This window comes from Gallinula chloropus (genome assembly GCF_964237585.1).
Source record: "Gallinula chloropus genome assembly, chromosome: 13".
NCBI lineage: Eukaryota > Metazoa > Chordata > Aves > Gruiformes > Rallidae > Gallinula > Gallinula chloropus.
This window is the reverse complement of record NC_140098.1, coordinates 225,865-237,297: the sequence shown is the minus strand read 5'-3', so window position 1 is coordinate 237,297 and position 11,433 is coordinate 225,865. Positions and strand designations below refer to the sequence as shown.

The window sequence follows — 11,433 nt, the reverse complement described above, 5'->3', positions numbered from 1 at the left end:
AGGAATAGAGATCGCTTTAAGTTGTTATGGGTAACATCAATCATTAAGTCATCAATGTAAACCAGAAGTTCAGCAGCAGACAAACCAGTGCAGAACAAAAGCAGACTGAAGATCCAGATTCACTTCTCTGGATGTCTCAGACCACTGGAGTGATGTGAGTGAGCTGCCCCACAGTCTCTTCATTACCCTGGATGTCACTTAGTTGACATACACTATCTGCTTTACTTTTCCCAGTCATTCTGCACTTTACCATTCCAGATAGAACTTTAATAAGACGCCAGCTGAGTGAATCATTTGGAGTCAAATGCATGTTATTCTTTATTCAGCGGCTGCCTGCCTGGTCATGCATTCAAATGGCCAGATCTAAAGTGACAGAACTTCGTATTCCCTATCACAGCACTGAATTAGCCAAGTACAGGGAACAGGGAGGGGAATATTCATGGTACTATCAGGGGAGCGAGGGAGGAAAAAAGCTGCCTGACCTTTAAAATGGTCAGATCCCTCCACAAGCTGTTATTCAGAATGGATAGCATCACTTTAACACGTCACATAGAAAATTCTCAGTGGTGTTAACGAGCCCCTTCTGTATCTTTGAAACATATTTTAAGGACAACGTAAGAGGTGTATGAGGCATCGGACTTCACTTTTAATAGAATCTGTTTGAACTGCTCAAGATAATGAAGCTAGTGAAGCTTCCGTGTGCCTAGCACTTCTTTGCTCCTAACGTATTTGTTTACTGCTTACGATGGACATAAAAATAATCAGAAGATGAAAAAATAATCAGAAATGGGCTTTAAATTTTGTCTGCAAACATGTTATAGACCAGACAGAAAAAGCTCAAGCATTGTATACTAACTAGAAATATGGAAATTTTATCCCATACACTATCTCTCTGTACTTGGTGAGTAAAAATGCTTTACCCCATTACTTGTTATAGCTAAGAAATTCCCAAGGTTTTTTTCTTCCTCTCCATACACTATGCTGAGCGCACAGACTGAGATGGAATAGACGCATGTTGTGACCTTACGGAATGTGGATGAATTCTGGCTACAAGGAATTGCCCAGACCTTGGTGCTAATCCTCACCCATGAGTCAGAAAGGTCCTGAAACTTCTCAAGATTCACTGCTCAGTTGCTGCAGGGCATTGACAGGCGTAACACTTCCACAGTGTCCCCACGAACACGCTGCGGTGAATTTTCAGACTTCATGACCACATGCACGATTTCAGGCGCTTAAGCAAGGGGTTGATTTAGACTGAGGGGCCATCAGCAAACTGAGGCAAGCATCTAGTGCTGAACTCAACAGGCAAAATCCAGACATCTATGGAACTGCTAGAGGTCTCCCAAAACCCACATTCAGCTGCTATAGGTGTAGCTGCGGGCTAATTAACACCGGGCTAAGTGGCTGAGCGCGGGGCCGGCCCGAGGCCGCCTGAGGGGAGCGTCCGCCCCGCCCGGCCGCCAGGTGCGATTTTCGGCACGGCGGCGGCCCCAGGCGCTCTCCTCACGACGCCAGCAGCTCCCTCCTCCCGCTCCGGTGGCCGGGCGAGGACTGAAGACCCGGGGGGGGCGCCGCGGGGCCGCCTCCCGCCGCGCCGGGGCGGCGGATGGCTCTGCGCAGCTAGTCGGTGCATTGCGGCGGGCGAACCGGCCGACCGCCGTGCCGCTCCGCGCTCGCGGCCATTCCACACGGCGGCACCGCGCCTCGCACAGGAGCAGCCGGCGGGAGCCGCGCCGCTGCAGCCCCGCCATGGCCAAGGAAGGAGCGCAGCGAGCGGAGGAGACGGAGCAGATGATCGAGAAGGAAGGCGCCAAGGAAGGCGCCGAGGGCAGCGCCGCCGGCAGCCTGCGGGCTGGGGACACGAAGGAGATGAGAGCCGTGGTGCTGTCCGCCTTCGGCGGGCTCAACAAGCTCCGCGTGTCCAAGAAAGCCATGCCGGAGCCGCAGGAAGGGGAGCTGAAGATCCGCGTCAAAGCCTGGTCCAGTATCGCCTCTCGCCCTCTCCTTACCTCTGGGGCGGTTGAGGGGGTCGCAGCCCCGCGGGGTGCGGGCGGGGTCCGGGCCCCTCTCGGGCGGGTGGGAGGCCGGGGGGGTCTCTCTCACGCCCGCCTGCGTGGCGCCGCCCGCCTCCTGCCCGAACAGGCGGCTCTGCCCTGCAGCGGGGCTCGCCTGCCCGCGGAGGGGGCCGGGGGCGACGAGCGGAGGTTCCCGGCGGGCCGGGGAGCGGGATCGAGCCCCGCAGCCTCCCCTGCTGCTGCTGCCCGGGGCGGGCGGGCGGCTGTTGCACTAACTTCCTTCACTTGTGGCTTCCCCCTGGGTGAGGAGCCCCGCTCCGGGCTGCCTTAGCAGCTTCCTGCCCCGCTAACGCCGCCTGCCCAGGTACCGCCAGCGCCCGGGAAACACCCCGGGGCCAGCGCAGGGTTCGTAAGTCGCTTGGTACGAGGCGGGCGCGGAGTAAAGCCGGGCGGCTGGCTGCAGCCAGCAGCCCCTGTGAAGGGAACAACCTGTCACTGGTGTGCAGGAAGAAATGGGGGGAAGAACCTGGCCCGTTGTGTTCAGGGCTTTGTTGTTTCCTTTCAGAGCGATGTGGGTACCAGCTCGTGTGTGTTGCTCAGCACCTCTTGGCTTTCCTGGCTTTTTTTCTCCTGGGAATCGCTTAAGTCACGATGTTTCTTTGGAGCTGGTGTGGCAGCATAGCTGGAGCTGAGGGTAACTTGTGCCCAGCTGACAAGTGGCTAGCAATCTGGCAGCATCCTGACGTGAGCTTTCCTAGAAGCCTTTTCTTTCCCCCCAGGCAACTGGAGCAGCCTGTTCTTCCTAGATGGCTGGTTCTCCGTGCTCACCTTCCCTCCTGAAAATAGGAACCTTTTTAAGTGACAGGAGTAACATTAGGATCTTATTGCACAGCTTGATGTGTACCAAAGACCAAACTAATTTTGTCCAGGTAGGGTTTTATCTTTTGTTCTGCTCTTTGGCTGTGTGAAAACATGGTGCTTCTGTAAGATAAATTCCACTGTGAAGGCCACGTAGTTTATTTTAGAGGTAACTTGCATTAAAGATTATGCTTGCATGGGGCAGTGAGCTTGTTCTGAACTACATACCCAGTGGCAGCGCCTCAGATCTTGGACTATCCCGTTTGGTTAATGTACCTGAATGTCTTGGCCTGTTCAGACGCTGGGGCTTTCCATCCTGGGGATCATAATGTCTGTGACCTCTGCAAGTGTTTCCTACATGCACACTCCAAGGCATTGCCCATGAAAAATTATGGTACTAATCTGTCTGAATGAGGACTAATAAATGAAGGGCTGAGATCTTTTGTGTTCTCATTTGTTTAATTTTTCACTACTAGTCACTATGGGCAGTGCACGAAATTCCGTGTTCAGGGGGTGTAATTGTAGCATAGTAGCTGCTGGGTAGCTCATTTTGCCATCAAGCTGTGTTGTAATTAGATTTCAGAATAGGCTGTGGTGTTTTCTGAGTGATTTTTCTTTTTCAGCTGTTGAGTTAGCAATGGCTAACAAGCAAAACTCAAAATGTTCTGAGTACGTGGACATATTCCTTTAAAGGCCTGGGGGAGTTATGGCACTCTCCAGTACCTGTATGAATTCCTATTTGATTAAAGCAGTGGATGTATCTGTATAGTAAGTTACATGCAAAATACTGCTTGGCTGTAAAATAGAAATACTTGGCTTTGCTACAGCAACATTTCCTCTTCAGGTTCACATTGTTACTAGTGACCTGTGCGAGTTGCATGGTTGCTGTCTGACATCAGGAGATCCGCTCAGCTGCTTCATAGTTCCAGCCAGGTTGCACAATTCCGTGTGTGCTTTGGAAGCTTCCCTTCATGCCAGAGAAGCCTGTAGGCTGGACAGCTTCTGCTTGTCATTCCTGGCTGGAAGTGGCCGTAAGGCTGATATGTGATCAGGTCACCAAAGTGTGCTTCCAAGCAAGGCAGAATCAATTTGCCAGTCTTCTTGACCTGAGTCTGTAAATACAGAAGATTGATCAGGATGATGATGGACTTGTAGTCTAGTCTGAGTGACTGAGTGAGAAAAATGCCTCTTGGTTTTGCCCAGTGTAGTGTGCATGTGTTAATGCATGCGGTGCTGAACAGGAAAGATGAGCTGCTCTGGTGAGACATAACAAATAATGGTTTTATTTGAATCTGTTTTGCAGTTGACCATCGTTGTAGGTGATGACCATCATTCTCCACAAGGTGATGGAGAAAAATGGATCTTATTTTAAGCAGAATGTGTGCATGGATGATAAATAGCAATATCAGTAAAAAGTGCAAGTACTCTGTGATCTCTGCATTCTCTGGGGGATGAAACCAGTTGAATCAATATATATACACCAGTTAAATCATACGTGTGCATTTTATACTATGGTACTATAAATGGAGGAGATGGAGGATATGTTATTAGCTCTAAGCCAGATGAATAATCCTTTTGAAGGTCTGGAATATCAATGATCCAATTGAAAATGTGTCAGCTGAGATGAGTCATGTTTAGCCTCATTCAGTGACTAAGAAATGGAACAGCCATCGATGTCCAAGCTGAGTCACAGCTTCTGCATATTTCCTGAAATAATTTTTGATTGATAATGATGGAGCAGTTGAAATTGTTGGATTTGTTCGTATTATAATTTGCAGTCTGCAGAACACAAGTATACATATTGTTTAAAAGGTTAGACAAGGAGGTAGAACAAACTGAAGTGGTGTTTTAGATGGGGTGTGTGAATAAGGAACAGTGTCCTGTAATTACCTCCCTTTAGTTTTCTTTTCTCTGTTATAATTATTTCTTCTTGTGCCACTATACATGTACATCATGAGGAATGAGGCAGAAGTGACCTTATGACACTGTTGACTGTGAGGTAACAGCACTTAAAAAACCAAAAAAAGCAGTAGCAAATAAAAGAATCCTAAGTATAGAAGAGTGGGGGACAGTGTATAAGATTTTTCTTAAAGTCTTGTTCATCTGCTGTGGTTGTTTATGGATAAAAAGCATGAGATCAGCTAATTGTAAACCCTCACAATTATGTGTTTAGAGTTTTTGTTTGTTTGCTTTAAAGATTGCCAGGTAATTTGGTGGCCAGGGTAAGAGGAAGGATTTTAAGAATTTAAAATTTAGCAGCCCATTTAATTGCTCTGTTATATTTTATTAACTTCAGCAATCACTTTCAGTGAAATCAGACACATCAAGAGCAGCTCTTCCTCAAAGCATGGAGGATCATCTCTGTAAGTTGGTATTTTGCAGTGGAAGGTGTTAAGGATTCTCGAGTGCACGGGATAGAGCAGGCAGAACCAAGTTGACTGTCACTGGTCTGGTGGTGAAAGAAGCACAGGTTACAGCTTTCTATCGGCAGAACTTCACACACTTAAAAAGAATTGCAGTGGAGCAAAGCTACAAGTATAGAAAATAATGTTCAAGATCCCCAAAATTGGTATTAAGACAGAGGATTGCAGACTTTAAAAGTTGGGTACAAAGATGCTTCCATGTTTGATAAACTCTGCCTCCAGAGATGCACAGGTAATTCAGTCTGTGGAGTTGGCACCACAGGAGTTTTCTTTCACAGGAAACTGTCTTCCAGAACCCCTATGTCAACATACTGATCTTGGCAATTCATTTCTTTTCCTTTCTTCGTTTTGCATCCAGCTCTTGATGTAGAATTAAAACCAAGTAACATTGTGCACTTCTGTTACTGAATCACTTTGCATTTACACATCTCCCTCTGCATGTGCTGTTTATTTCAAGTTCAGGAGTTGCTTCCTCTGGCTAGACATCAGAGCAGGCTATGCTGGTTTGTCCTGATACAAGAAATAAATTGTGCTTATTCTGTAAAGCTATTGATCTTCATGAGACACATTTTCTTGTGATGATCTGTGCTGCCAAACTTCCCTTTTTCCTATGTCTGTTGTAGGTTGAATCTCAGTGAAGGACTTGATGAGGTTGGGTGTCTTGTAGGTAGTTTCAGAAATAGCCATTTATCTTTGAGCCCTCCAGGTTACTCAAAGGAAAAAGAAAATGAAAATTGCTGGTTTTATCATCCAGTTTAATTGTGCTTTTGAATCTATTGGTGTTGATAAGGCTTGTTCATATCTGACAGGTGAAATAAACCAACTTATTTCTTCCTTATTTAGAAGTGGAGAAAAATGGAAACAAATCTCTATATGAGAGAAAGAGGATGTGACAACATGTAGATATATAGGAGATTAAAGATTGAGTGAAGAAGCAGCTCTCTGGAAAGTGACTAGATTAGAAGAGCAGATCAACACTCTATGTTCCAGCTAGTAATTAGAAGGATAAAAGCCTGTGACTAGGTGCTGTGTACCTCATGTAGTGTTTTTTGTCTCGTTACGCCTGTTCTAGTATCGAGTCTTGTACGTTGATTGCAATAGAGGTGAACTCTCTATTTTATTATTGCTGCCATTTATTGAGGATAAAGACAGATGGAAGAGAAATGGAACTAGAACAGAACTGAATTGCTGGTATTAAGTTGTTAGATGCAAAACTGAATACGTACCCTTTCAAAAATTGTCTGAGGAGTTACTTCATAAGAATGAATGCTTCTAGAAAAGAGCTGCAATAATGTATTTGTAATCATATGTCATTATTGAATAGCTATGGCTTTGCCTTGTTACCTGTCTGCTTGTTGCCTACTTGTTATAATGTCACAGTGCGTGTTCCTGCACAGGTTTCCACACCACAGTTCTGCCTCCAGACACTCTTTCCTGCAGGAATGTACAAAAAGTTAACTTTTTGTAAAATGCTCTCAGTGTGGAAAGATGCGTTTAGAAGGTCATCAATGAAGTTAATGTCTGTAGACCGTGGTCATCACTGTGTATGTTATGAGGGGTTGGGGGGTTGTGTTGAGGGGGTTTTTGTTTGATTTTCCCAAATGATTTTTGTTCTTTGGAATTTCTCTTTCATTATCAGCATAACAGTGGTGATGTAGGAGGTGGTCTTAGCCACTGGATAAGAAGTGGCCTTTTCAAAGCTCCCAACTTATTTGTGCCAAACCCCTCCTAACCTTCTGTATGGTTAATGCTATGAGTTTTGTGAATAACCATGTAGGGGGGATGGTTGTTCTTTTTATTCTTCGTTTTTCTCCTGAGTTTATCAAGCTACACTGTCAAAGCCATGCTTTTAAAAAATAAAGCCTGATCATGCTTTTACACAGCTAGTGGGTTCAGGCTGCCCTTAAACCCTCCACCACAGTTAGAAATGTTTACATTTGGTGGAATTCTCTTCCCCCACTCCCCCCAGTGACCTACATCTCATGAATGCTGCCTTGTCTTTGTGCTTACGCTGTGAGCCTACTCTGCCTTTTTGTTGGTTGGGTCTGTTCAATCTGTCTGTGCCTTGATTAGTATCTGACTAAAGCTCCATCTTCTAAATACTTGTGCATATCAGTAATTTTATGTATCCAAGCAGTTGCTGGTATCATATGCATGAGTAGGACTGACTATACGCATAGCTTCATAGTCGGGGGAGTCGTTAGCCAAAATTGCTGCATACTAATAAATACAGTTGGGTGTTTTGGAACAATAGATTAATGCTGAAGCATATTTTAAAACTGCAACTAGCTATGAATGGCATTTGTGCCAGTAATCAGTAGATGCTCATAGTAGATAAACAGTCCTTTTTTTGGTTGTCTTTTGTAACATTTTACTTAATAAAATTGGCTAGCTTATAAAAGACAAAGATGCTTTAAGATTTTTTGCAAAACTGAAACTACAGGGGAAGACCTGTACTACTTCTGAGCAGCAACCCTTAGGGCTCCAAAGACCTAAATAACATTTGCAGAACTGTACAAAAGTGATCCAGGAGGAACTCTTTTAAAAGAGCAGCTTAACTGACACTTAATAAGTTCATGTCAAAGTTTGGACTCCTGCCTGAGACGAACACAAGACTCATTCCTGGAGTCTCATTGGAGCTTAGGACAGTTACATCAGGTGGCTCTTGGTTCAAGTCATCTATAAGGTGTGAGGTTTGGGGTTTTCTTCTTAAATAGAACTGGGTTGGCTTGCCAGCTAGTAATGCATTCACAGAAATCATAATGTTCCACTGTATTGAATTTTTAAATGCTCTTTGTGACTTTGTACGTATGACTCTTAATCAGTGTTGTAAGCCTTAGGGCTAATGACAGATGTGGTTGCCTTGCACGTGTGCTCTTCTGCCCGAGGCTTGTGCAGCACAGTGTAAAGTCAGTCTGTTCCTTGTGTGGATGGGAATATCTGCTGGGTCCCTCATGCTGCAGGGCCCAGGTGTTTACTGCTGCCCTGAAGTTTTCTGGATTTCCCATCACTGAGGTGATCTACTTTGCTCTATGCTAATAGATTTTATTTTTTCCCTGTGTTTTACAGTGGTTTGAACTTTATTGATTTGATGGTGCGACAGGGGAATATTGACAACCCTCCTAAGACGCCACTTGTTCCTGGGTTTGAATGCTCTGGAATTGTAGAAGCTCTTGGAGATAGTGTGAAAGGATTTGAGGTAATATTTTCTTTCTTTTCAGAAGAAGACTGAATAATAACCAGTTTGCTGAGTATGTTGTTCCTAATTCCTTCTGGTCTGCCAGTGATGACAGTAGCCTTCTCCACCCTGTTGAGGTTTGAAAGGGCAGTTTTTCCTTGCTGCTTCCCAAGCATGAGAACGACCTCTTGAATTAGTTTCTAAAGCCACCACTGTCATCTTAAAATCCTTCCTCAAAATTCACTTGTGCCACGTACGTATCCTGATGGCTGAAAAGGAACTGGAAAGCATGACTGATGTGCCCTAAGAAAGTAAAAAGAAAATAAAAACATTGTTAGGTTTATTTTCTTGGATCTGTTTGCCATCGTTGTTGTTCTGTCCCTCACATGTCATGTGCTGCTGATTCTAGTTCTGGCTTTTGATCTTGAGTTAGACACCCACATCTACAATAAATGCTGCTTCTAGCAGCCATGTGCATTCATGAGACGTAGATAAAATTGGGCCCCTGATTCTGGGTATATGATTTGTTTCCTGATCACTCAGGAAAATTATCTATTTCACTTAACAGACTGGTGATAAATGATGAATAGTTAATGTATACAATAGAGCTTTCCTAATCGGTTGGCTCTTTGTTATCTCTTGCTGCATATAAGTATCATTCTGTCCTACCTCCTGTTCCATTAATAATGTTAAACATCTATGTTCCCTCCATTCTTGCACTTCATTTCCTAAGTGGATAGAAAATTTTTGAAATAAAAACTGAGTTAATGCACGTCAATCCTATCTTAGCTATTTGCCCAGTCAATCAAGTAATTGCATTTTCTGAATTCTTACTGTATCTTGAGCTTAAGAAGGCAGTTACCTAAAATATTTTTTTTAAAGGTAACATTTTTGCTCTTCTAGAAGAGCTGTAGAATTTCTCAGTTGAGTGAAGATAATGGCCAATTTAGTTTCTAGTAGGGTCGCAGTGATGAGCTGCTCTTAGGACATTTTTGTACCTTCCCTCTCCTGCCCCATCTCTGCTTTGAAACAAGTCATAATCCTACAGTGTTTTTTGTGACAAACAATAACTGAACAGTGACTTTGCTTTTTGAAACTCTACTGCTTCAGTTGGTCCACTGTAGTATTTGTGTGTTACAGGTATGCTCCATACTGAAGAATATTCAATGAAAAGTGTTGAAAGTCTCTGCCCTAGATCAGCATTCTCAGTTTGAAAGTTCTTGCTATTTTTAAAGGGCATCACAAGGCTCCAGCATATGGTGCTTGTTTGAATAACATTGCACCTGACTGAACATACTGGGTCTCTTTTGCAGTTGTATCTTTGTTCTGACAATGGAAGGTGTTTGTGCTTTGGTGTCCTCTCTGAAATTGAAACAAGCTATGGCATTTTATTTTTTGCATATGATCTGCACAGACATGGTAGAGTCTGAGTGATCTAGAAGGGCTGGCACTCAGAGTAACTGCTATGTACACATATGAACCCATCAACATGGGAATGTACCATGAGGAGGATGCCAGAACATTCTATCAGGTTCTTTATTCATCTCTTACACACAATAGGAGCACCCTCGGTGCTTCTGGTCTCCTCCACATATGCTGTTACCACTGCCCATAGCAGTGTCAGGAATGGTAAAGATTGCACCCTACATCTTCTGGCCCTCTTTTTCCCTTATGGACATCTTCCAGTTCCAGTCACGTTAGTTGTGGGCATTTCATGCTCTGGAAAAACATGTTGCACTGCCCCTTAGTTTGTGCCACCTGAGATATTGCCAACCATTTATTGTCTTCACTTGCTGTGATTGCATTATCACATGACAGCATTGAACAGCAGTCTGTTTCAGCAGCAATGTGTAAGAATATATTTTACATTTAAAGAAAATGTTATTTTATGGAGTAATGGTGTAATGCAGTTCCCTCTCCCATTAAAAGAAAAAGCTGATTTCTGCTGAGCTCAAATGTATCAGGCCTGATCTGCCTCTAGTTTTGGGGGTGACTGTCAGGAGCTAATGCCTAATCTGACAGGATGATTTGGCTCTGTACAGTGTGGTAAAATAAAGAATTGTTGCCAAGAAATCCCTTGGGAATCACCAAGAGGGACTTCTCTGCACTCTTTTGGGTTGCAATTTATGTTTCTCTCTAAGGATGTAGAACATAATAACTTTGTCACTAATCAATCCTAACAGACTTCAGATTTTTAGATGCTTCACTAACAGTAGAAGGGAACCACAGAGTAGTTACCAGTAAGGCATTGTTAATTTGAATGTGTTTTTCAAAAGGATGAGGCATTTCAGTAATTTGGAATGACAGTTCTGTCTCATCATCCTCATTCCAAGGGAGACAAGCCCTTCAGAACTGTCAGCAGCACCTTAGCTTTTAGCAAACCTGCAATATCTAAAAGCCAAATGGATGGACAAGTACCTGGGGGACCAAAAAAATGTACTTGTGCTCTAAACTTTTATCTGAGGGTAAAAGTATTGCACTTCATTCCATTGCTGTGGGAGATGGTTAAAATAGTCCAAGAACAGCTAGTACTATTTCTACAGTATTAGTAGAACAGAAGATAGACAAAACAAAGGTATTTTAGAGGGACAGCTGCTGTTAATATTAGCTAAAACATGAAGTCCTGAAGTTTGAGGCTATTTCTGCTTTATTAATTACACCATGGATCCATTGAAGAGCTCCTCTCATGGTTATTTTTGTTGGTGTAGAAAGGCAGAGAGGCCTAAGACAAGGTAAAAGATTGATAGGGGCTGCTGATGACAGGCCATTGTCAAGAATTAGTAAGAGTCACATCTGGTGAAGGTTTTAATATCTGTTGGCCAAATGTTTGCTCACTGTGGCTCTCCCCAGTAGGCTCAGCAGACCAATTTCTACTTCTGCACAAGTGGTGCTTTCTGGGTCTGATTGTACTCCTGCAGAAACCTCAGAGCTCCAGTTGCCTTGTTATTCTTGCCCATCT

At 44.0% G+C, this 11,433-nt stretch overlaps 1 protein-coding gene across 1 annotated transcript in view; it reads left to right on the top strand.

Annotated features, from left to right (window-relative positions):
* Window positions 1-1,749: 1,749 nt before the first annotated feature.
* Window positions 1,750-11,433, top strand: part of VAT1L (vesicle amine transport 1 like) — a gene marked incomplete at both ends in the record, with an annotated part of 54,519 nt that continues 44,835 nt past the window's right edge. Inside the window, 2 exons of the mRNA XM_084269916.1 lie at window positions 1,750-1,979; window positions 8,366-8,495. Of these exons, the coding sequence (XP_084126042.1) occupies window positions 1,750-1,979; window positions 8,366-8,495 (360 nt within the window). The remainder of the gene's footprint in view (window positions 1,980-8,365; window positions 8,496-11,433) is intronic.